The 27027-nt window shown below is 39.9% G+C and overlaps 1 protein-coding gene and 1 non-coding gene across 2 annotated transcripts; one reads left to right on the forward strand and one right to left on the reverse strand.

The window, feature by feature from the left end:
• OPN5 (opsin 5) lies at window positions 1-27021 on the forward strand. The gene is made up of 6 exons (XM_045866004.2): window positions 1-130; window positions 4010-4129; window positions 7793-7963; window positions 11530-11864; window positions 23438-23679; window positions 26828-27021. Exons 1-6 carry the CDS (start codon window positions 1-3, stop codon window positions 26889-26891), a joined length of 1062 nt encoding a protein of 353 aa, XP_045721960.1. The 3' UTR covers window positions 26892-27021.
• Window positions 22212-22318, reverse strand: LOC123838013 (U6 spliceosomal RNA). The gene has a single exon (XR_006789357.1). It is a non-coding gene; the product is annotated as a U6 spliceosomal RNA (small nuclear RNA).
• Window positions 27022-27027: the final 6 nt, after the last annotated feature.

The following is a 27027-nucleotide window of genomic DNA, read 5'->3' on the forward strand; positions in this document are numbered from 1 at the left end:
ATGGCACTAAACCACACAGCCCCGCCCCAGGATGAGCACCTGCCACACTACCTTCGAGAAGGGGACCCCTTTGCTTCCAAACTTTCCTGGGAAGCGGATCTAGTGGCTGGCTTTTACTTAACAATAATTGGTAAGCTTCCTTAATTTTTCTGTGCAAAGACTGCATCTAGAAAATGCACAGGCTAATATATTGACCTTGCCCAAGGATTCACAAACTTACACAGATATTTTGACCGGAGGTGGAGAGTGGGAGGAAGGTAGAAGATGGGGGCCACATTGCGGGGTTCAGTGAGTGTTTCATAGAAATGACTCGGTTATCTTTATTATTCCCTCAATAATTAAAGAAGTTTTACAACGAAATCATTTATCTTGAGACTATTTTGGTTGCTTTAGGACTAGGTTTGTCTTCTGAATAACAAAATTAATGATAATGATATCTTATTTAAATAGAGTGCTTTTACTTAAAAAAAATGCTTTTGGTACAATCATCAGATGATAGGCTCAGAATGGACCTTAGAAATCACCTAGTTCAGCCTCCTCTTGTCACAACTGAGGAAACAGTCCCCGGGCTGTGGTCACAATGGACACACTAAGTTTGCTGCACCTAAAGTAGAGTTGCTCTATGATGGCATCACTAAGTGAGTTTGGTGAGAGTTGAAAAAATGTATTGGTAATAAAATGGGAGTCAGCCCAGGGTCAAAAAGTTTGTGTATCATCCAAAACATGGTGCACCTGCTTCCAGACTATGCTATCCAATGCCGTGGCCACGTGTGGCTGCTGAGCACCTGAACAGTGACTTGTCCAAAAGATGTGCTGTAGTGTGAATATACGCGAGACCCTGAAGACTTAGCACTAGCGAAAATAATGTGAAACAGTTCATGGCTAATTAAAACAATTTGACTACACGTCAAACCCATACCATTTTGCCTATATTAGGTTAGATACTTTGTTTAATGTGGCTACCAGAACAAAATTGAAATACATATGGCTCACATTTCTGGTTTACATTGTATTTCTGTTGGACAGCATTAGTCTAGGCGATTAGAATTTGACCACAAAACTTCTTAAATTTAAGACTGTTGTTTTAAATTTGGGTCACCAGTACACAGGTGGGTTACGTCTTTAGGTGTGTCTGCCTTTAATCTTTTCAGATTTGGGTCAAGCTTTCTCTCTCTCCCTCTCTCCCTCTCTTTCTTTCTCCTTTTCTCTCTCCTTCCTTCCCTCTCTCTCATCTATTTATTACGGGCTAAGAATTTCATTTAACCCCCCTGAAATTAGCAAAAATCATTAGAAAAGTCTGGCGACACCTCTATGGTCAGTGCTTGAGGCAAAAGGAATCGGTGAGATTGAATCAGAAATTCCACTGTAAAGGGATTCCCTGGGTCCTTGGCTTTATGATTAGCAATTATCACACTGATTTAAATTCTATTTCTTATAAATGGACCCTCGTGTCCTTTCAAACACAAGTATATAGTGAGTGCTCATTCTATGCCACTGTTTAAGTTTCTGGGAATACAACAGTGAACAAAATGGGCAAAGTCTCTTTCTGCACAGGGACTATCTGGTAGTAAAACCCACAATGCATTTTCATTTAACATAAGTACTTTCAATTATCAGAAAAGGCGGAAAAATTGACATCTTAAAAATTGAATTTGTCTCAACCAATTGCAAGAATTGAGTTAAAAAATAGCACTCCAGATAAACAAAAGAGGGAGAGGGATCACAGTCCATTCCCCACCCTGGTATGGAAGATATCAGGAAGAGAGGCAATGAGGCTGGGTGGGTGGGGGAATCAGGAAAATTTCTCCCTTGTTGTATGGGGGGATGGAAGGAAAATTCACAGTCAGATTCAAATGGGCATGCTGAGGTGAAGCTAGAAAAATAGGTCCAAAAGGAGTCCCCAAACAAAGGGAACATCAGGTGACTCAGGGAGCTGGGGGTGGAGCCAAAGACATGTTCCAGAACAGTCATTCAGGATGAGGCCAGGGTCATTTGGAGGGATTTGGACTCATCTAGACCCAGTCTTGGACTTGGTGCTATGTCTGGTTTTTACCCCTCCTAGGATAGGTATGGGGATATGCCCAGATATCTTTTTAAGGGACCAGAGTGAAATGACATTCTCAGTGAGTTTTGTTAAATCCTGGAAGTCTTAGGGAAAACTGGAAGATGAAAAGATAAATCTGAGTTTGGAATAGAGGAGAGATAAATTAGAGACCCATTTCCACCCTTCAACTCTTTTATTATAGATACTTGGTTTATTAGCAGTCTATATATGAGATTTCATCATTTTGTATTCCTAGAAAGATTCAGGATTTTGATAATCAAAAAATGTCCCTCCCCACCCCCACCCCTGCCTTTAGCTTTTAGCTTCTTAATCTTGTTTTCCTTAACTATCATCAAAAATGTTTGCATTCTCTTGATAATCCCCTACGGATAAGATTGCCTATAGGAATCATCTACATGCAGCTCATAGAGAGTTGACTATTTTTTGATACTGCTTTGGGCACTGGGTAAAGCCTTATGAAACACTAGTAAAGATAATTTAAGAAAGGGAAAATAAGAAAACCAATATTCTTAAAAGAGAAGTAGGAAGACAAAGGGTGTTTAAAGGAGCTTTGTGTATCAACTGCATATGTATGCTTATTGTTTTTGATCTTCTTGGATACAAAGTAGAAAGCATTTGTTTAAAATTCTTCAAGACATGTTTGCATATTAATTTCCCAGTGTGCCTTGCTAGCTGGTTTCCTTTAATGAGATGTAGGTTTCATTTTAGTTGGTTTGCTCTAGAACTCCGTAATCTCGTCTATTTTTTCCTCTTCTGTCTTAAGAAAGCTAAAGAGGTTTTAACAGACCATTAGGCAGCTAGGATTCCAGGGATTCATAATTTCCTAAGAGCACAATGCAGTTCGTCCCTGGTGGTTTCATACCATCAGCTGAAACACACATTTCTTTCCTTGCCCCCAAAATGAATTGTGGTGGAGAAGTAGAAATTAAAATAGAAAAATCTGGGTTTCTCCTGTTAATACTCTCCTTATTCCTTACTACTAAAGGCAGCTGTACCAGATTCTCATTTATACACAGCTACACTATGAAGCAAGAATTCCTGAAGAAATCTACTCTACATGTTAAGCTATGGAAGTAGGTGTATTCTTTTCTTAAATAAAGTCAGTAGGGATTGGGTCTTTTTGGATTTAAACTGGGTTTGTAAGAACTTTTGAACAGTATCATTGTAATGCCAAAGCCAACTAGTCATTAATAAAAGGATATGAAAAAGTGGGAACACAGTTATACCATTTTTTGCAGGTTGGTGGGTTGAGGGTCACATTCTCTCCCTTTGGTGGGAGGGGAGAGCTCATATTATCCACTGTCACCTACTTCCCCTTAATACCTAGTCCAGAAGTAGCTGCAGACACCCAGCGTCCATGTGTCCTCAGGAGGCAAAAAGTCCTGGGATGTGTCTCCAGGAGATGACCCTTTCCTTGCAGGGGGTTATGCCAGCCCACTCTGGCCTCTGCCTCTCCTGAATGCTGGTGCTCCCTCAGCAGTCCACAGTGATAGTGAAAGCACCTTGTCTGGTTGGGGTCACTTCAGCATCAGAATTTACCAAGAGCCAAGGGGTTAACCCTACTTCTTAGAGGGAGGGAGTTCTATAGAGCCAATACTCGGTAAAAATGGCGGAGGAAATACTCCATCCTGGGGGCCAGTACAAGAACTGACCATGGGGATTCCCACCCTCTCCTGAACTTCACTGGGAAGTTAGCAGTTCCTTTTTCTGGGTAAGTTCAGTCTTACAATCCCTGACTCCTATCCCTTTGGAGGTAACCCATCCCTCACCTGTCACTTGCAACTCATGCTTTTTACTTCATCTTCTTAATTTAGATTTTTATTTAGAGTCCTCTCACTACCCTCTAAATCTATGGTGTCCATTTTTGAAATTGAGAAGTGTTTCATATCTGAGTGAACTCCAAATCCTAGTGCTGACAATGGGAATTTATATTTTTCCTTGTAGGGATTCTGTCCACATTTGGAAACGGGTATGTCCTTTATATGTCTTCTAGACGAAAGAAGAAGCTGAGACCTGCGGAAATAATGACTATCAATTTAGCGATCTGTGATCTGGGCATTTCAGGTAACACAACCATTTCTTCTTTGGGGGTTTGAGCTGTGCCCCATTCTAAAGTCCTCACTGGCTCAGAGATCACCCCTCCCCCACCTCCTTTCGCTCCTCCTTTCACCAATCATCTTTACAGAGGTTGTGGTAAGTCAACGGAGTGTCGTCAGGCTAAAGAGCTCATCCATTTAACATTTGTTGAGTCCTTTCTGTGTGCTGAGCATGTTAGATGCTAAGGAGACAATTTGGAATGATGCATGATACCTTGTAATGCTACACCTCAAAGTGTACTGGCTAAATGATTGAGAAGACAGAAACTTACAGATCACTGTGTTGAGCTCCTTTACACCCCTGCCACCCACACGGGACTCTGTTAAAATAAACACCAAGGGGCTAGGTCTTGAAGCTTAAATGATGGGCGAAGACAGTGTGAGAGGTGAGTATAGGAAGACGGGAGAGCTGACATGCTGGTACATTGAAGTATGGCTTCGGGACTGATTGCAAGCATAGGAAGCCTCCAGGTCAGTTGTTCTCAGAACTGGATGCACAAAAAAGCCACTTGGGAAACTTAAAAAACACAAAACAAAACAACAACAGAAAAGCAAAAAACTTCACAGCTGGGTTTTATACCCAGAAATTTCTATTGAATTGGTTGAGAATGTTACCTGGGCATGAGGATATTTAAAGTTGGTATTATCAGGTAAGTTAATATGAGGTCAAAATTGGAAACCACTGGATTATTTCTTGCTTCTTTGGCTTCTCTGATAACCCAACCAAGGAGGAACTGGAATAAAATTTCTCTTTAACTGTAATTAATTTTATAATTATAAATGATTTTGGATAAGTAGCCTCCCTTTGCTTTCATCTATAAAGTCCCAGGGTTGCCTAGATATGCTCAAAGGTGCCTTTGGATCCCAAATTCTGCTGTTTGGAGTATGGTCTTAAGTTACTAGAATTGGGGAAATTGAGTGTGGACAGCACACAGCAACTCCTCTTTCCACTGGAAACCTTTTAGCAGTTCCCCATCTAAACGTCCTTTTTAAAATGTTTTCTGATATTTGTTTCTCCCTTCATAAGTGGATTTTTCTGCCGCTGCCAATCTCCCAAAACAAGGCTCAATAAATAAGCCTCTACCTATTGAGTCACTGTTTATCACTAGCAGATGTGTTGCCCTTGAGAGTCTGTGTGGTGTTCGTTACTTGGGAAGGCTTTACTCAGTATGGACAGGCTTAAATATCATGAGCTCTTATCGGACATGCACATGCACATTAAGAGAAGCATATTGTGTCAGGCCTCCTGGGATGAAAACAGCTGAAAGGAACCCCGGGCAATTTGCAAGGCTGCACAATGGCTGCAATTTTAATAATAGCCACACGATGGCGGTGTCGCAACATGAATGATAGCTTTCCCGGTCACCTCTCCTGAGCCCAGACGGCTCTCTCCCTGGTACTGAACGTAAAATGCTCGAATGAAACCTACCATTTCATCCACATCCTTCACCAGCGAATAATACCAGGTTCATGTTTAAGGCTGAATTAGGCTAAGCTCGAATAAAAATGTCCTTAAGTGGTCTAATACACTGAAAATGCTTTCCACCAAGCAAATCTGCTCTAGAATTGCACAAGCCACCTCATTACTCTGCCTGTGTCTTCAGAGTAATTCAGCAAGAAAGCATTTTCTTCCATGTGATAGTTTTTGCAGATGAACCCAGATCATTTTTCAACTTTGAGTATCTCTAATACATTTTCCACTCCAATAAACCTTAAACATTTTTGTCTGTTTTATTTTTTTCCTTGGTCAACTATATCCCATTATAAGCACCTCGAAGTGCATAGTAGAGACCAGGTGTATTTCATCTATATAACTAATATTTGTGGTTATACCGGTGGCTCTCAATTGTATATATGTATTAGAATCACCTGGGGAGCTAAAAAAAAGTATATGGAAATATATTGATGCCTGAGCTTGCTCCAGATAAATTAAATCAGACTTTCTGGAGGTTAGAGTCCTGGAAATTGATATTTAAAGTAAAACAAAACCAAGCAAAACAAAGCAGGACAAAACAACTCCTCCAGTGATTTAGTGTGCAGCCGGGTTCAGAACTATTCTATGAAGTGAAGAAGAGAGACGCATTCTAGATGATGTTCCAAAGGTTTACCAAAGGCTCCACTCCAGAAGGAAGCTGAAAATAGTCCCAGCCACAACAGACACTAATTTCACTCCATCCGAGTCACTTTCACTTGTCTCTTGATGCTTTTCGCACCCACCCAGCTGACACTTAGCTCAAGCTTTGAGTTCATGTCTCCTCTGCTTAGAATATTTCCCCTCTAGACATTTACCTGTGATCTCTACCAGTGATTTAGACATCTCCCTAAATGTCACATTCTCAGAGAGGTCTTTCCTGATCCCCTTATATAAAACAACAATTTCTATCTATCTCCTTCTGCTTCATTTTTCTTCTCAGCACTAATGACTATCATTCCATCGTATCATATCTTATATTACAAATTATGTATTTCTCTTATCTGCTCTCTCTACTATTAAATACATTTGTCAGTCTTGACCTGCACTTTGTCCCCTATCACCTTGCTCTGTAATTGTTACATAAGAGGCACTGAGTAGTTAGTTGCTGAATAAGAAACAGTTCTTTTACACTCAGTTTCCTCACTGACAGCCAGGCTACACCACTGGGATTAGGAAGCCCTAATAGGGGGGTGCACAGTCCAGCAAGATGGAGTGTGAAATTAGCTACCTGGACAACTAGACAAACTAGAGGAGATGTGTGTCTGACTTACAGATGGCATTTAAGAAATATGTGTTAACTGACTACACTAACAGGAACTTGGGTGTACCGTTGTTTACTGAAGAAGGGACACACCTGGGGTCAGGGCTGGCACCTGTGAGTATCAGTTACTCGGTTTTCCTAATGCGATAAGTTTAGGGAGCCTTATGATAGATAGATAGGTAGATAGATAGATAGATAGATAGATGATAGATAGATAGATAGATAGATAGATAGATAGATAGATAGATAGATAGATAGATGATAGATCACATAGAGGTCGTGGAGAGCTTCTTCAGCCTGTTCCCGTCTGGGAAGGCGAAGATTGAATACAATAGCTGATTACGAAGGGTGCAGGGTGTAAATTAAAGTGGAACAATGCTTTCTAGAAAGTAAAAAACACAAAAACACTAATAGAGGCTGAGGAATAGTTTATTTTTTATTATTTATTACTTATTTTTATTTTTTTGTAATTTAATATTTTTAAATTTAAATTCAATTAATTAACATAATGTATTATTGGTTTCAGAGGTAGAGGCCAGTGATTGATTCATCAGTCTTTTATAACACTCAGTGCTTAACATATCACATGCCTTCTTTAATGTCCATCACCCCGTTACCACATCCCCCGACCACCCTTCCCTCCAGCAACCCTCAGTTCGTCTCCTATGGTTAAGAGTCTCTATGGTTTGTCTCCCTGTCTGATTTTGTCTTATTTTATTGTTTTGAGGAATGGTTTAAATCCCAGAAATCTGGGTCTGGTTGCAAACAGATTGAACCTAACAGTAACTAAAATAGCTATCTCTTGTCTGAATAGAATATAACTCAAGGGTGAGTTGAGGCAGGTGGGTAACTTTAACTGGAGGGAATTTCCCTTGACAAATTGCTTGACGCTCTAGTTGTAGGCAAACCGTTCACGATCATCTCTTGCTTCTGTCACCGCTGGGTGTTTGGCTGGATTGGCTGCCGTTGGTATGGATGGGCTGGATTTTTCTTTGGCTGTGGAAGTCTCATCACCATGACTGCTGTCAGCCTGGATCGATATCTGAAAATCTGCTATTTATCGTACGGTAAGTATGAAGGCTTCTCATTCCCTGATAGTCAAAACTAGTGGATTGTCAGACTGTAAATATTGTACCGATAGGTAATGAACAAAGATTACTAATAACCTAAGAGACTAAGAGTATCTCTGCTTAGAGCCCATTTCGTTCTAACATAAGTTTAAAGATTTGAAACTGTGTCAATGTGGATTTCTTTGAATACTACTTTTATAGGAACGTCTGGTGTTTGGCTACAGTGCTTTTGGCAAACATCATTTCCTTGTATAATCTGTGTAAGCTTCTACTGTGTTTTGCCATGCAAACAAAGAAATAAAATGCATTGAAAGGATGTTAGGTCCGAGATGTTTTAGCTGGTTCCCCACATGGTAAATGTAATTATAAGAAAGATGTTTCTGATCCTCCTTTAGGCCTCAGGGTCCCTGTGATTTCAGAGATGAGGAATTCCAAAAAGTCCAGATCCAAGTTAGAAAGCCATGCAGCTGTGCTGGCAAGAAAGGACACACGCAGAAATATCACTCAACACTCTTTTTGTGGTATTGTAGGTAGAAAGACGAGTGGCTAGAAGCATTGATGAGGGTAGAACCAGCTATGAAAAAGTTTTCAGAGGCTCAAGATTTTTTTTTTTAATAATGAGACCATTCAACATGCTGAGAATAAATTTTTATTACTTTTGCTTCTTGGGGTTCTGGGAACTTACTGAATCCCAAAGAGAAGAATTTGGGCCCTTCCGTTTAATACTGAGAACCAGGTGCAACCAGGGAGTAGTATTGGCTTCCTCTGGAAAAAGCTGCTCTGTTTATTAATCTGTCAATCAGAACAGTTGTGACCATGGAGACGGAGGATGGTCTGGAACCTGAGGTGGGAAGGATCAAGCTGACTTGATACTTTCAATGTGGTAGAATTTTCCTTTACATTTTAAAGCACTTTTTAAAAAAAAAAAGATTCCATTTATTTATTTGAGAGAGAGAAAGCGAGAGACAGAGTATGAGCAGGGGGAGGGGCAGAGGGAGAGAGAGAAGCAGACCCTCCATCGAGCAGGAAGCCCAACTCGGGACTCTATCATGACCTGAGCCAAAGGTCGAAGTTTAACTGATTGACTGAGCCACCCAGGCGCCCCTTTTCCTTTATATTTTAAAAGTTTATAGTCCCAGACTCCAAGGAAACCATGCAGGGGAGGTTAAGGTCATGGACCAACATCTTCACAAACTAGCAATCATTTTTTTTTTTTTAATTTGCATCTCTTTTTCTAAACAGCTTAACCCTTCCAATAGAAATAACTTAAATCAGAATTTCCAATAACATAAAAAATATTCAATTATGTATATTCTGGATGACTTCAGAGTCCTATACTTTCTAGAAACTTATTTTGGGTTGTATCAAGTAGATTGTAAGTATACTTACAGATTTTATAGATGAGAAGGCAGAATTTCAACTTCCTGGGGATATATGAGGAATACCTTGATTTCTCTGCTTTTTAAATATTTCCTTGAATTTAGGCTTGGTGTCCTTTAAAGAGATGATACCGCCCACCCCCAGCATCACTGCAGGGCATCACTCCATATGGGAACTGTATATATTTTTCCAGCTTCTTTTAAGATTGAACCTCAATAGAATGGTTTCACCATTTGATGTGACTCATGATTAAGCCCCTCTACACAGTGTCTTAAAATGTTGGAATTAGAAGACCGCTTGGGAACATGGAGACCTTTCTCCCATTAATGTGATAAACTGTTTTAAGGCATCCCTGACAGACAGCCACTTGGCCTCTTCTTGAATAATTCCAGGGACCAGTGACGGGGAGCTTACTACTGCACAAGGCAGCCCATTCTCTGATTGGTCTGCTCTCATTGTTACAATGTTATTCCTTATATTGAGACAAAACTGCCTCCCAGTAACCTCCACCCATTGGTCCTAGTTCTGACTTCTGGAGCAACACAGAACCAATCTACTAATCTACTCCCTCCTGTACTTGACAGCCTTTCACCATACTCGAATGTAAGTATACAACACCTCGCCAAGTAACCCTAACCATAAATGCTTATACGTATGCATATGCACATTCCCCTAAATATATGTGATTATCCGTGCCAATGTTTTATCCATTATAATGGATAATCAGGAGCTGACATATATTGTGGCTACATGATTGTTACCTCACTCTGGTTGGGCTTGAGAAATTTGGATTTTATGATACAAAATGCCATGTATTTGAGGAAAAAAAAGAGACAACAGAGTATAGATACAATCTATATTTCTTGTTAGTGCTGAGACAAACACAGGAGTAAAAATCTGTGTTAATGTAGCAGTCCTTTGTAGTTTGCAAATCAGGCCTTGCATTATTTCATCGAACCCTTATCAAAACCTATAAGCAATGTATTCTTACTTCCTCCATTTTACTGCTAAGAACATGGGCATCTAGAAAGGGCACACGAAGAGGGTCAAACACTAGAACGAGAAGAATTAGGCCCTACTGACTTCCCAAACTGCATACGGCTCTGAGCAGAAGCAGGCCTGAGTCTGTGATAAAGAGATCATTTGGCTTTTGTTGACTGTGTTCTGATATTTCTTCTCTGCTACTCCAAAACCAAGGCAGTAAGGATTTACTTCTCTGGCCCTTTCTCTTTGAGGTGATAAATGGGGTGTGGAGGTAATTTCACGAGGAGGCTGCAGCACCAGCTCAGGCTGCCCTGTCTTTGGTGGTTATGGTGAACTGTGGAAAGGGATAACTAGTGCTCTATGGCTTTTCTTAGATGACTACACCAGTTCTTCTTGGAGATCTCTTTTGGTCAATGGAAACTAGTTCTGAAAAACCTAGAGCTCATTTTTTGTTTTCCTGAAAGTATTTTCACAGAATTACTTTTGCAGAACATGATGCAACCTACCTAGATTCTCTACCCTTCTTGCTATGGCTGTGTGAGCATGACTGCTGTGTTTGTCACGTTTGAAGATTCAAAACCTGCTCCCATGAAGCAGGGTCAGCTACTTTACCGTCTCAGCACGCAGTCATGGTTGTGGCCCACCGACCCCCACTGACAAGTGCTTAGGAAGATGAATGAGATAAGAGACGTGAAAGCTTTTACAGAGAAGGGTATTGAAAGGCACAAGCAATGTGTTATCAGTTCTCACTTTCCCCAAAGGAGTCTACCTTGGATGAACCATTAATACATGCTTTTGCGGGCTTGGTCCTTCTATTCTACCAGTTGGCCCCGTATTGGATAGGATCTCAAAGGTCATTCTGGGTGCTTTCTTAAGATCCTTCCTTCATTGTCTTTGGCATCCTCTCATCTTTCTACTGTCCCCTTTCCTCAGCTTTTATCACTTACCCCTCCTGAGGCTCCTGCGTGCCTATGGAAACCTTCCCTGTGAAAGCACTTCTGATTTTATTCGCTTGGAAAAAGGCCCACGCTCTGGAACTTTTCTCCCTTCACTCCACTCTCCCTCAGAATTCAGTTATCTGACCACTTCTCCCAGAATCCAATGGAATAACTCTTTGGATGTGGAATTTGACATATCGAGGGGAGGTATTCGGGTGTAGGGCAGATTACATCCCGGTAATGCTTTTCTTCTACCTCCAGGGGTTTGGCTGAAAAGAAAGCATGCCTACATCTGCCTGGCAGTCATCTGGGCCTATGCTTCCTTCTGGACCACCATGCCCTTGGTCGGTCTGGGGGACTACGCTCCTGAGCCCTTCGGAACCTCGTGCACGCTGGACTGGTGGCTGGCCCAGGCCTCCGTGGGTGGCCAGATTTTCATCCTGAACATCCTCTTCTTCTGCCTCTTACTCCCAACGGCTGTGATTGTGTTCTCCTATGTGAAGATCATTGCCAAGGTTAAGTCCTCCTCTAAAGAAGTAGCTCATTTCGACAGTCGGATACATAGCAGCCATGTGCTGGAGATGAAACTGACCAAGGTAACTACAGTAATAATTTACAGAGGGGTTTTCTAATCAATTAAAATGTCATAGGGCAAAGAGGATAGGGAATGTTGGGGGCTGGGAGAATTTTAGAATCTCTATTCTTTATGTACTTCTGAAATGTGCTATTATTTATCTAAACCTTTGTAGTATTTCTTTTCCCTGTTTCTGTCTCTGTCTCTCTCATTTACACACACACACACACACACACACACTTCTAATATTTACTAAATTTGTATGGTGGCTCTACTTGGAGCTTATTCTCTCTATTGAATAAGATATTCTTGGTTCTCAAAAATTATTTAAGTCATAATAATAACTTTTATGCATCATAAAATACCTCACAGTATTTATACTGTTTTGTATTGACTTTGGTGGGCATGATTAGGGACATTCTGCCACCTCACATTATTTACAGAGTAAGAGCTTACCGCATCTACTATCCTATAGGAAATTTATCTTAATACAAGAGCAGTTTCTGCAGGGTCATGTCCCTTGGTAAATGCTAGTTTCAGAGCTGACAGCTCCTTAGATACTGTAATGTGAGGAAAGGAACACACAATTTGAGAATAGACTAGGGTTCTCATTCCATTACCAATACTTGCCAAGTTTGTGATCCAGAGCTAGATACTGAACTTCTTTGAATCTCTATTTTCTCACTTGTGCAACAGGAATAGTAACATCTCCTCGGATTGTGGTGGAGATTTGATGAGACAACACATGTTATTCTGTCATTTGGTGCATAGAAGGTGTTAGAACAGTGGTTCCTTCATTCTTTTGTAACTTTTAGGAATTCTGAGTAAGTATAAGGCAGTGGTCTTCCCACTTTTGTCCTGTCTTACCTTTATATTGAACGAAATATTTTTCTAGCACACACTCAATACAAATGACATGCAGCTAATACCATCAAACTGTATATTAACATTAGTATGCCCTAATTTCTATTTTACTTTTAAAGATAAAAAAATAAATGTAGATTGAAGTTCTAACCATTCCTTCTGGTATCAATCAATCATATTATTGGTATCCCAACTTCACGTGTCCTCACAGCCTAATTTGGAGACCACTTTGTCTCAGGACCCATAGTAACATTTCCCTTCAGGCCTGTGCTCTCTTGTAGTAAGTCAGGGCCTTTGTTCTGGTAATATTCCTCTTTTCACTTACAGATGTTTTGAGATGGTACAAGGATCTCTTGGTCGTACAGTGTGAGCTAGAGATTCTTAATGGTTCCAGTTGACCTTTACTTCCTAAACTCCATATGCGGAGTAAAAGAAAGCTCCAAGGAAGTTTTCATTACTCTAAATCTATACTCATAATCTAATAATAGAGCAGTTCTACCTGGACAAAAATACAAGATCAGGAATCATAATATGCTTTTTATCTTATCACTGGCTGTAAAATAGAAAAAAATATTTCCATAAAATCCAAGGTCATGATTTAAGTTCATTTCCAGCTCTCCTTTTAGCTCTTATCTGTGACTTTTAAAAAAAGTATTAATCTGAATAAATGAATCCAAGTTAAATTTGGATTACGTTTAATCCAAACCCTACTCAGAACCAAGTACTGTTCTAAGAACGGGTGAATGCAGCAATAATAAAAATTTTCCTTCTCAATACTTTATGGAAGTATGTTCAAGGAAATGATGTGATGTCCATCACACTGGTAGGTCATTTCGAGTTTACCTTGTAGTCCTGCAGTTTGGCATACCAGAAAGCTGCTGAGATGTCATATGACCTCCTCTCTCTTCTTGCTACCCTCCAATGGAGTTGGCCTCAAGACATTTTGATGGTCTTGATTAGCGAGTCCAGATCCTCATTCCTGTGAGGTCCTTCTCCAGTTTCTCTTAGTGTGTTATTAATCATATGCTCTCCTTTTAGTTGAATTGCCTAACTCAACCCACAGCTAGCTTTTATAAATACCCTAGCATCTGGTTTTTTGTGTATTCTGGACGATGGGCAATTTGTTTAGTGAGTGATTCTGAAGCTCATTATGCATGCAAGGTGAAACTTGGCACGCACCATTTAATTTGGTTTGTGGTTATCTGTCTCCTCGGCCTGGACTGGACTGTATAGATCAAATAACCAGGCTCACCCAGCCCGAAGAGATGTTAAATGAAAAGTGTAGGCATCTATATGTATGATTTTATTTTAAACATATCTTCTTCTGACATATACTAAATGACATTATATTATATATAATGTCTATATGGCATAATATATGTTATATATTATACAATATATCTGTACCTCTTTTGTATATGTAAAACTTATATAAAACAACCTGAATATAAAATGCTTCTAATTATTAACACTTATGCAAAAAACATAAATCAAAATTCAGCGCACATTGATAAACACAACTTTCTATTTTGGCGTCTTCTCTGCTAAATTTAAAATGCTTTAAATTACCATTTAATTTTGATCTTGATTTTTTTTCTACTGAGTAAAAGTAAGTAAAAACAACCTCACACTGGACCTTTTCATAGTTTTAGGAAGCTTTTTCTCCATTCAACTACCTCTCAGGATTGGCAGTTTGCTTATTCACTTGGTGCTTCTGATCTTTTAGAATAGCCTTGTCTAAGAGCTTACTACTTAAAGGCCACCTTCTTGGATTCTGGGATTAAAATAATTTACTTTTCTGGGTACTGTAATGATTTCCAGCTGGGTTATTATCTGGGCCTGCATTTTGCTAGTCTGTTCTTATCCACCTGAAAATTGACATCCCACCTACAAATCTCTCTCTGCTTTGTAGTTTCTCTTGAATTAATTTTTTAAGAATGATGGTTTTGCTAGACTTTTGTACCAGGCTGAAACTTCACAGATTGCCAACAGAGGTATGCAAAAAAAAGACCAAGAAATAAAAACAAACAAGCAAACAAAAACTCTCTTTATATTTCTTTTTTTTTTTTTAAAGATTTTATTTATTTATTTGAGAGAGAGAGAATGAGAGACAGAGAGCACGAGAGGGAAGAGGGTCAGAGGGAGAAGCAGACCCCCTGCCGAGCAGGGAGCCCGATGCGGGACTTGATCCCGGAACTCCAGGATCACGACCTGAGCCGAAGGCAGTCGCTTAACCAACTGAGCCACCCAGGCGCCCGTCTCTTTATATTTCTATGACTCAGTATCATCTCATTTTCATTTGCCTGTATATGACTTTGTAAAACAAACTTAATATTAAACAATCAAGATAAATTCAGTTGAACTGGGGGGTCTTCCTTGTCTTCCCAGGGCTATCTATAAATTTTAGGGAGGCTTTTATAATTCCATGGTGTCAGGGGGTGGGGGCTCCTGGTCTAATTGTCATTTATTGCCCCTGGTATTCCTGAGATATTTAAGTTTCTTTCTGGTCTCAAACATCAGTTGTCATGGGTCACTTTACATCCTTTTTGTTCCAACTGGAAGCCCTCTTCAAGTTCATCAGCAATTCCAGCTACTTCCCTGTCCTTTGACTGCAATTCATCATGTGCATGTTGGGAGCTTGGCTGGGACCCTGGGAAGCAAGGCACAAGTTTTTGGCCCTGAGATCCCCAGATGCATTAAGGGTCTCTTGCTCCCCAACACCATCCTTGGCCCCTTGTGCTCAGCTCTGTGAAGTAGCATCAGGACAGTTTCTCAAGGTCAGTTATTGGCTCCTCTGAGGTCCTCCCTCACCTTTGAGCTGTAGACCCTTACCCACTCTTGGGTGGGAAACCTGTAATCATGTGCATCCCTCTAAAATTGTCCCCATTTAGTAAGATTAATGCCTCTGGTCCTTCAAGTTTCTGACTGTGGGTACTCAATGTCATTTTTTGTATACTCAAAACCCCTGTCTCTCAAGTATTTTCTCTCCTGTAAGATGTAAATTTCTTTTTTTTTTTTTTTGGATTTTCTGAATATTTTCATTTTATTTTTTATTTTTTTTTATTCTTATGTTAATCCCCATACATTACATCATTAGTTTTAGATGAAGTGTTCCATGATTCATTGTTTGTGCATAACACCCAGTGCTCCATGCAGAATGTGCCCTCCTCAATACCCATCACCAGGCTAACCCATCCTCCCACCCCCCTCCCCTCTAGAACCCTGTTTGTTTTTCAGAGTCCATCGTCTCTCATGGTTCGTCTCCCCCTCCGATTTCCCCCGCTTCATTCTTCCCCTCCCGCTACCTTCTTCTTCTTCTTTTTTTTTTCTTAACATATATTGCATTATTTGTTTCAGAGGTACAGATCTGAGATTCAACAGTCTTGCACAATTCACAGCGCTTACCAGAGCACATACCCTCTCCAGTGTCTATAAGATGTAAATTTCTATTTTAAAACTCACAAGCTGAGAAATGAATGGTTTACTTCTTCGGGTATTTTGGCTTGAAAAAATCTTCACACAATGCAGTGAACACTCTTGCTTCTGCTTTAATGAGGGGGGCAGTGGAGTCCCAGGAAGAAAATACCAGAGGCATAGACTAATTTTCCCAAATATTATTATGCTGTATGGACTAGTACTTAATACTTATTAATTTAGCACAGATAGATTATCTATGAGTTCCAGGTCTATAAGTAGTGTCTAGATCCTCTGGGCATCTGGATTTCTCTTAATTTCCTTTATTTCCACCAGAAAGGCTTCTTGATCACCCCTGGCTAGTTTAAGTCCCTCTGCAATAGGCCATCAGAGCACTTGACACATTCACTTTATTGAGCCACATGCTTGTCCTTCTTTGCAAGTAGTAGGTAGGTGAACTCAAGTGTTACACATCCCGTTGGCTACTGAGCCTCGCTGTCTGGTGCCTACTAGATGCTTAATCAAGATTGCTATAATGAATACATAATTGAATAAATTAAGTTAATCTAATAACCTTGATGAGTGTTAAGTGGTCCCTTGATCCCTGGCTTGAGTTCCTCTGTCCCTTTTATAACTGACAGGCATTTTGTTTTGCTTTGTTATTTCACATTGATCGTGAAGTCTTTTTAAAAATTATAAATGTAAATCTCTGCTTTCGTCACATGATTCCTCTCTTTGATTGCTCATCCAGTTTATTTATCATTGAAGGTTCATATTCAGAGAACCCCCTGGGAGGACTCTAAGGGCAGTTTGTGGGAAAGCTGAACTGCATTGCTTTTTTATTTTTTAAACTAATTAATTCATTTCCTCTGGTTCCTCATAAGTGTTCTTAGCTTAAATGTCACTTCCCAGAAAAGCATTCCCCAAATTGAATTCAGATCTTCCTATTACCATGGGGCAATGCTGTCTTTACATTTTCTTCTTAGAACAGGTCATAATTTATAATTAATTTATAATTACATACTTATTTTTGTGATTATTTGCCCAATGTCTGGCTTTAGCATTAGTCAGTAAGGCCTGTGGAGTGACAACCATATCATTTCATTCATTTTGTGTCCCTAGGACATAGCACAATGTCTCAAACATGATACATTAAACATTATAACATAATGTGATATAAATAATATAATATACAATTAATTATATTAATACAAGTTAAATATAAATACATGTATATAAATAAATACATATAAAATATGTATTTGTTGAAGGAAAGAATTTCAAGTTGGGATCAATCCCAGTTTTGCCACGAGCCCACTGGGAGTCTCACGTAGCTGACATTTGTTATTTATTTCTGCTGCCAGTGGCTGAACCCCTGTCTGTGTTTGGAATTTCTGTGTTGAGGAATTTCCAACATTTTGAGTCTTGGGCCTTGGAGGGGAGGAGCCACATGTCTAAGCAAAGGCTGACTCCTAATTTAAAAGATACGGAAGGTTAACATAACATTAAAAAAAAAAAAAAAAGATGTGGAAGGACCAGTCATTGACTTTCCAAGGTTCCCCTGCAGGTGGAGTACGGCTATGACCCTAGGCTCCAGCCAGTCTGTCTCAGGGGCCAGTGATACCAGCAGAGAGGCAGGGAGATGTCTCCCCCGGGCATGGCTGCATTAGAGCTGGTTCAGGCCATCAGTTTGGGTGTCATTTCTGTCGGCTTGGCGTTCCCAGTGATGCTCTGTCCTAACCAACCCATTTCTTTTCTTGTCCCGCTTGGCCGAAGTCCATTTCTTGGACTCAGAATCGTGACAGATTCACCTTGGACAAACCACTTCTCCTTGCTGGGCCTTGGTTTTCTCGTTTGTGAAAGGAGGTGGGGCAGGGGAACTAAATGCTGTCTAAGTTACCTTCTAAAACTCTCAGTTGTATAAAAATGGCTAGATTGGTTGGATTGACAGCAATAGCTCTTACTGCTAAAACCACCTGGTCTCTCCACCTGAGTGCATTTCCCCACTGAGTAGCACTTTCCATACCTTAAGGGCTTGGTTCATCTATAATGAACAGTGAAGTCTCCCTTGTTTTGTTGAGCCAGATACTTAGAGATTTGTATTTCCTGTTCTTAAAGCCAGCCGCTGCCTCACTGGGGAATGCTGTGTTCAGTTTTAGACCCAAACCCTGCAACACAGATGTATAGAGTGACATGACTTAATTTACATCCTCTCCTTTCAATCACAGCTTTTGCTTGTTTATAGAAGAGTGGTATTTTAAGATTTGAGAAAATTGCAGTGGGGAAGTGCAGACCCCTCCTTTTTCTAGGTCTTTTTTTTTTTTAAGTACAAATTAATATTTTCTACTTGGATCACCCCCAGGGCTCACATAATGGTAGACACAACAAAGCTCTCAGAATTCTTTTCTTTCTAAGTGCATGATGAAGGGTCTGGGACAGTTGGCCTTAGTTGTCATTCTATTGATAAAATGGAAGGAAAAAACTCAAATTAGACATGCTTAGAGTTGTCGAATGACTTTATTTCTTCAAAGATGGTGTGAAAGCTAAATATCACCCTTATTTTTATACATATCAGGGACTGAGGGCCAATGAAGGTAGGTCACGGTTGCTAAGTTGCCCCCTTTTCTCTTTGCCATTGGTAGTGTCATTCAATGGCAGGCTGACTGCATATGGCGGGAGGTGGCCTCATAACTGGCCTTTACTCTCGCATTACCATCTTTTCATCTCTCTCTCTCTCTCTCTCTCTTTTTTTTTTTTTTTTTGATTAGTTGGGAGCAAATCCATGTGCTTGCCAGCTAGACTCAAGATAGGAAAACCAAATCTTATTATCTGTATGTTCTGGTCAATTGTATACTCCCCTGCCATTTACTCAATGCACACATGTAGTGATCTTGCTTCTTGTGACCTTATCTCACCCCAGCCACTGCAATATCCTTGATTTCAGTAGTCTAGCTGGTTCTGTGATGTGGTCAGTCTTGTTATTGGTAGGGAATTTATTCCATCTTTCTGGCTCTCCTTGTAAACTTCACTTCTACATCAATTCCATGTCCTCTTCTCATCCATTTCATTATTCAAGATAGCACACAGCTTCAAACGTTGGCTGAAGCCCTACTCATATCTGAGCAAAGGAGCCTGGTGCAAGGGACTGAAATGCCAACTCTTAGAGAATCAGGGGTTCTGTCTCACTCACACTGGTCATTGGAGTTGAACCACAGTTGGAATCCAAACCCGAGTATCTCTATCCATGATGTTTACACTATTGCACACTGCCTCAGCACGGAGAGAGTGCAGGACTTTGCTTCTTGGAAATCGTATCTGCTGGAATGGTTCAGATGAATTGGGCCCAAAGACAGAGGCTTATCTAATTTGGAGAATTTACTTTCAATCCCATTGTTCTGTTACTGCTTTAATTGATCAATTGATCAATTATGGACAATATTGCCCATGTGACACTTAATGCCAACTTGAACTATAGCTGGAACGTACAGATATCCTTTAGTCCTCTGCAGCAAGATATATTTAAAGTGAACTGGGTTGCAGATGAGTGATTCCTTTGTAGAAGCCAAGCACATAATCTGTGAATTTCCTCCCACAAAAATTGCCTAATTTAAGAATTGAAGTTTTACTGCTTTTCCAGTAAACCAAAAGGCAGTGACACATGTCACTGTTTATTGTTTAAAAAATAAACAACTTAGAAAAAAGCTGACAGGTACCTGTCTGTGCTAGATCTGGCTTAAGGATATTTGGAATAGAAATTTTGGAAAATGAAAATGAGGACACACTCAGAAATGAGGAAAGAGACTGATGAAAGATTAAACATGTTCCACTTTGAGTAGAAAACACTGGGAAAATGAGGGTAACATGCAAGTTTTGTAACTTTTATGGAGTTTATCTTAAAATGCCTTTAATATTTAATGTTTTAATGTTTTGTGGAGTATATTTTAACAGGAGAAGATCGTAAAAAATAAATGGGTCTCATGTTGACTTTGTATTCACTTCAAATACAAAGTAATATTCTGCAGTGCTTTCAGATCTAGGCTTTTATCCCTCTTTCTGCTCCAAACTTGATTTCTAGTCATTCAATTTAAGGCACTTAGTTTTATCCTAATCAGAAAAACCACAACGATTCATTCGCTCTGTGTTTAAAAACCACAGCATGGTTAATTCTCTGATGTCTTTTTAAAAAGGATAACATAATGCAAATGTTTGAAGTCCTTTCTCTCCCCATTGCACACTCTCATAAAAGTAGAAAATATGTAAAATGTAGAAAATATTATGGGCTGTTAATCTATTTTTTGTCAATGACTTTGACAGCAACACAGAAAACAGCTTTTGAGATACTGTGAAATCATCAGATGAGTCACCATTCCCAGACATCTGCTAAAGCAAGTTTTATTTATGTTATTGTTTATTTGGGGATTTAGAAAAAAGACCCTCACTTTGAGCCTTGAGGCATCCATTCCATTTACAAACAAAAGTCACATAGACCAAATGAAATACAATTTCTCCTGGGTAACCCTTTGCAGAGAGGTGGGAAAAAAGCAAGCAAGCAAGCAAGCGAGAGGGAGGAGTGCATGTGTGATCTGGGTCTGGTTGATAACCGTTAAGCACAGGTAAGAATTTTGGCTCAGGACCTTAAAGTAAGGCTGCAGGACCCTGACACAGGGCATCAGGACTCGAAGGAGGTGTGGGCTCACTTCATTCATCTCTTTGAGATTTAGACTCTATTTGTAAAATGGAGTGAAATAGATATAACTGAGGTGTGTCTCAGCTGCAGTTAATATTTAGAGATGAGCCCTGAGTTTCTTAGGTGGAATTTTATAACCTGAGACACATGGTGGATTTTCCAGGCTTCTTAGTTGACACAGCTCACAAATGTGGGGTTCTCAGGATAAACACCCTACTGACAGGCTGTTCTGCAGGTCAAATAGGGCTATAGACCATTCCTTGCATACAAGAGCTCTGTTCTCATGGGAGCATATTGAAATGCACATGCATAGAAATGACTTTGTTATAAAAGAACTTAGCCACTTGGATTTCTAAAACAAAAAAGCATGCATAAATATTGTTGCTCTGTTACTAATAAAACATTTTGTGTCTCATTCCTCATCCTTGATTCTCTAACACTAGCATGTCATGACTCTCATGTTGGGAACACTGTTCTTTTCCTTCTTAAATAAGAGGATGGGGAAAGAGGATGTGGTGCCTGCCTCAGATAGCTCCATCTCTTCATCTTTCCTGGGTTTTGGGGGAACTCAGAGATAAAAGGAAGCTCCCTTTTCCCTACAAATCCCTTATAAAATCATAAAGATGGGTCTGATGATGCTCTTTCTAGTCATGTGCCCATCCCTGTTCTTGCTCTTGTAGCTAGGGGCATGCCGTCCTCTGGTCAGGCTTGGGTCATGTGATGACAGTTCCATACAACAGCCTAGGGGTAGAAGGGATGCTGGTGATGCTAAAGTTTATGAGGAAATGAAAGACATATGGTAGATTTGCAAAAGCAGGTGTCCACTACCTGGAGTGCTAATTTGAATATTGTTTCATTATTTATTTTACAGAAAAACAGTAGGTAATAGTATAAAGATACTTCGAAGTTAGTACACTCTCTCTTAACTAGGACCTGAAATAGCTCATGTTTAAAATAAACACCAAGGCTTGGGCTTCAGTTCCCAGTGTCAGTACTCAAAGGAACAGCCCTTTCATTTCTTGTTTAGACTGTTGCCTAAACAAACCTGTTAAAAGTGGAAATTCTATGTGGCCAGGGATTGTGTCTGCTTTGTTCATGGCTTTATCCTCGACACAAAACATATAGGAGATGCTCAGTAATGCTTGTTGATTGAATGAATAAACAATGATGTTTCTACCTCCAATTTCTTCCTGTGCCATTTCATTTTACAGGTAAATCTTCCTAAACACGGTTCTCATTAAGTCTCCTGCTCAGAAACCTACTAGGGCCTCAAAGCATATGGAATTAAGGGCAGCCCGGTCATAAGTTATACAAAACCCTGAATACATGGATATTATCTTTCTTTCTAGCCTCATCTATATGCCAAAGTAAATTGCTTGCTAGTTTCTTTCCTTTTTTTTCCCCAAAAATATGGAGCGCTTTACAAATTTGCATGTCATCCTTGCGCAGGGGCCATGCTAATCTTCGCTGTATGATTCCAATTTTAGTGTATGTGTTGCTGAAGCAAGTACTTGCTAGTTTCTATGCAAATCTCACACATACCTGCGCCTTCGTCACGGTGATCTTACTACCATTCCTTTATTTCAACTTGCCAACATGCAGGTTATATGCCATGTCCCTCATGAAACTGTTCTGAATTTGCCCCGTACCATGTAATTTGGTCCTCCTCTGCTGGTACTTAAATCCTATTCTTCCTTGTACTGTAGTTTGTATTCCAGAGGCCTACAACCAGGCCCTAAGGTGGACTGGTGTCCCCAACAGCACTTGGCATTGTGTCCGGCACCGAGCACTTGGTAAAAAGCGGTTATTGAATTCAAGTGAGATAATCTATAGGGTCAGGTATGTAGTTACAGGGCATTAATTAGGGCTATGTTAGTACAGGGACTGGGTTGCAGATGGTAAGAAACCAGTGAGGGTGTTTAAAACCCTCTTTCTAATTATTCTTTGATCTGAAAGTTAAGACGCTCCTAAGGTAATTATAATTTTGTGAGAGAGAAAAGTGCTTTCTGGAAAAGTCTTGCTTTATGCCACTGTGTCACTTTAGTTAAAACTTGGTGATTCTATTTTATTTTATTTCTAGTGAATTTCCACTATCCATGCCTCACACTTGAGAAAACGAGCCAAAAGAAGTAACACTTAACAGAAATCTCTGAGGAAGATTCATATTAAAATTTCCAAAAAGGGCAGAGTTTCTGTTTCCTGAGGCAAATACAAGTGATTTAAAATTTCGTCAAGGTGAAAGTGTTTTCCATCTAGTTCCAAATATGATGGAACATATTTTCCATCAATGTGGGTTGAGAAGTCTGGAAATTTCAGGAGCATGGATGTCTCCTTAGCATCATTTCCTACCCAACGTAAAATCTGACAGCTTTTATAGGGTTAAACTTTGGGTCTTTTGGTACATTCAAATTCTGGAGTGAAGAATGGATAGGATGTGGTAAATGGGATAAGTCATTGTAATAACTTCTTCTGGCTGAACATCTCTGAAGTCCACATAGGAAATGTCTCCTACAGGCAAGGTAAATGGACAAATAATAGACTTTCTTGGGTGTAAATGAGCTACTGCTTCTCCTCCCCCCCATAATTTCCACCAGGTGTCTTGACTCTGTTCTATTGCTTTCCCTCATCAGGTAGCAATGCTGATCTGTGCTGGCTTCCTGGTTGCCTGGATTCCTTACGCGGTGGTCTCTGTGTGGTCAGCTTTTGGAAGGCCGGATTCCATCCCCATACAACTCTCCGTGGTGCCAACCCTACTTGCAAAATCAGCAGCAGTGTACAACCCCATCATTTACCAGGTCATTGATTACAAATTTGCCTGTTGCCAAACCGGTCGTTTGAAAGCAACTAAGAAGAAATCTTTGGAAGACTTCAGGTAAAATTTCAGAAGCCAGAAATGAATGCTACTGTTTCAAAATCCCTTGGGGTCCAAGCCACTCTGTTATTCTGTCTTCTTAGGGTTAGAGCTCATCACTTAGGAGTAGTCTAAAGAGGATTTTCTGTTCATCAGAATTCCTGAAATAGAGTCATCAGATATGTTGGGTTGGATGTCATGGGTAGATAATGAGAAAAGTAATCCCATTTCTGATTGTAGAGCAACTAAGATAGGAAGCTATGTCCATTTGAGCGGCCACTATTTCTCACTCTTCCTTATCTGGGACCAAATCCATTTTACTCCAAGAGTATGGTTCCACATGGCATTGATCCAAAATTAGGTTCTCCCAACAGAAAAGATTCTCCTGTTTGGGATGTTTCTACCATTAGCTATGAGTATAGGATTTGGGCAGGCAAGGAGAGAAGGGAGGTGACATTTTTACTCTCTGACAGGTTCTTTATGTTATTTTCACAAGAGCCCCTATTGTACCTTCTCTTTGTCAGATAAGGAAATGGAGGTGCAAGTGAGGTTAAGGTTAAGTGAGCTGCCTGTGCTTACACAACCAGGAAGTAGCAGAGCAGAGATTTAAATTCAGGTCTATTGGGTTTCCAAACAGTCTACACTATTTCTGCTATAAAATGAACAAGTGAGTCTGGGGATCCAGCACCATTTTTCCTAAAGGCTCAGGGTGAGTAAAGAGTTGAGGATGATGTGTGGACTTTGTGTCCATTCAGGGCCAGTCTTAGCAGTGGAATGTGGATCAGGCACCTGAGAGCATGGTCTGAAGTGAGGGTTGTTGAGAAGGTCCAGGTTCTCTGATTTCTATTACTTCTTACTCACTGGATGTCTAGTTATTTTTTGGTACTATTTTTCCTGATTAAGTAGGAAACAGAGGAGAAAAAAAGTAGAACTAGCTAGGAGAAGATGTGGGTCTTTATCTTGTTCTTTTACTACGCTTGAGCAAGTGACATATCTTTTGACCTTTAGGTTCCTCACCATGTAGGGTACAGGATCAAATGAAAAAAAAAAATAAAAAGGCACTAAGAAAAGTAGTATTGTTATTGTTGTTGTGGTACAGGGGAAGAAATACACACTTTGGAGATAAAAGACGAGTGTTTGGTTGATTTTTCCATATCTTCGGGAAAATGAGCCTAGAATTGGGCTGAGCTGATTGCAACACCCATCTTTTGAAACTGTAAGAATTACACCAAATGCGTGTTTGGAGAGGGCTAGGTAACAAGTGTTCGTGGGTTTTTTCTTTCACATTGCTGGTGGTTAATGCCTTTTCTGTTGAATTGAATAAATTCAAATGCTAAAATGCATCTACTTTGGCAGTAATAACACTTTGCCCTTATCAACTATTAATACTTTATTATGAATGCAGGTTAGAGAGAGTATTTTTAATAGAGCAGTTGTGGGAGAAAATAATGGGCATTTCTTCCTCTGAAAGAGAGGATGGGAATTTGACAGGAATGGCTGAAGGCAAATTTCACCTACCTTGTAATTTTGCCTTGGACTGATTCTGTGTTCTGTACATTTGCTTTTAAGTGTGAGCAGCACATAAATATTCAATGCTCAATAATGAAAAGAGAGAAATTTATGAGGAAGGCAGTGACTTGGGGCCACAGACCTTTGGAGAAGCCAGCCAGGCAAGAATCCGTTCAGTTCACCTGCTCCCATTAGCCATTTCTATGAAATACAACAATTGCTTTGCTGGAGGAAGACAAATGCTGTTTCCTTACTCCAGAGTCTCGAAGCTTTCAGTGGAAAAAGCAGGCAGGCAGTAGTGCTAAAACAGGAAGGAGTCCTTGGGTTTTCAAGTTTGGAACACTAAAGAGGTGTGATGAGTTGCTGATTTTTGGAAGGCTCTGTTTCAGAGAACTTTCCAAAGAAGCAAAACCCACTTTTTCTGTTTTTCATCTTTGTTGTAATTAAGGAGCTAAGAAAATGGGTAATATTGAGGCTGATAGAATGAGTTGAAGTGGTCTAAAGCTAGTCCAGAGTGGTTAATGCACTACTAGAACAATTCAATCAAATTAAACTAGATTAATTGATATCCTTGTTTTTTCCTCTTCTGAGCTCTGAAATGAATTTGCTTATAATGGGAGACCCTCTTGGGAAATATTCTGAATTCAAATAAAAAAGCTAATGTGTTGAATATGAGATTGTAGAAATAAATTTTGAGTAATTTTTACAGTTCATTAAAAGTTAACTCATTTCCCCCCCCCCCCAAATTGAGTCCCCTGAGATTTTGGTAAAAGCTGATGAACTACAGCAAAAAATATGGCCAAGAGCCCATCTTGAAATGCTATTATTCATCACATCTGGGTATCCAGATGTAGTCTCCCGTATTTCATAACCAGTGCTTCTCCACTCTGGCTGTGGATTAGAGTCAAGTAGGGAACTTTGAAAAACCCCTGCCTAGACCCCACTTGCAGAGATTTGGCTTCAATTGGTCTGGATTGGGCCCAAGCTTCATTAGTTTGTTTCATTGGTTCATTCTCCCAGATGGTTCTTATACCCAGCCGTTGTTGAAAGCCGGTGAACCAGAGCCTGGGAAAGAAAAACATTAGGAGTGCAGCTCATGTAGTCAGAGGCCTCTCCCCCCGACCTACACAGAGACCACTGAGTGACAGGGGAACCAGACTTCTGGTGCTAGGCCAATCTTAGATGCAATATAAATGATCAAATGATACTGGGGGTACATACTGAAGGATCGAGGCATTTTACACTCCTAGTATTTTAGTAAAGATACAGAACAGAAAACAAAGTCCTAAATCCTGGCATTGACATTCTAATAAAACTCTCCTGACTACTTTACTTCTTTCCAAAGAACACTCTTTGTAGGTAAGTCACAGGGCCAACTGACTGGTAGGTCGATAGGGAGGCAATGAATTTTGTTCTGAGGATGGGAAACTCACTGGGGCATAGGAAATGTGCCATGAACAAGTGGCTTGTTTTTGGAAAGCTCCACTCAAGGGATTTCTTGACTTTGAATGTTTTAAAGTGAATTATTTTCCTTCCCTTCTAATTCAAGTCTTGTGCATATAATCTTCTTGGTAGACATGCCTGCTATGATATACATACACAATATGTGTATGTGTGTGTGTATATATGTTAAGTTATGTTTTCCTTCTCCTGTGTTTAGGCTGCACACTGTAACCACAGTCGGGAAGTCTTCTGCTGTGCTGGAAATCCATCAAGAGGTATGAAGATGGACACAGCATCACTTATGGACACAATTATTCACATGTTTGCCTCTTCACTGCTGTTGATGTTTGATTGTGACTACACTTTTCTCTTTATATTATATTTTTATATTTTGTACACTTTCCCTCTTTTCCCTTC

The sequence above is a fragment of the Mirounga angustirostris genome, unplaced genomic scaffold (assembly GCF_029215605.1).
Source record: "Mirounga angustirostris isolate CCGP_5_RB_7025 unplaced genomic scaffold, mMirAng1.0.hap1 SCAF_8, whole genome shotgun sequence".
Lineage (NCBI taxonomy): Eukaryota > Metazoa > Chordata > Mammalia > Carnivora > Phocidae > Mirounga > Mirounga angustirostris.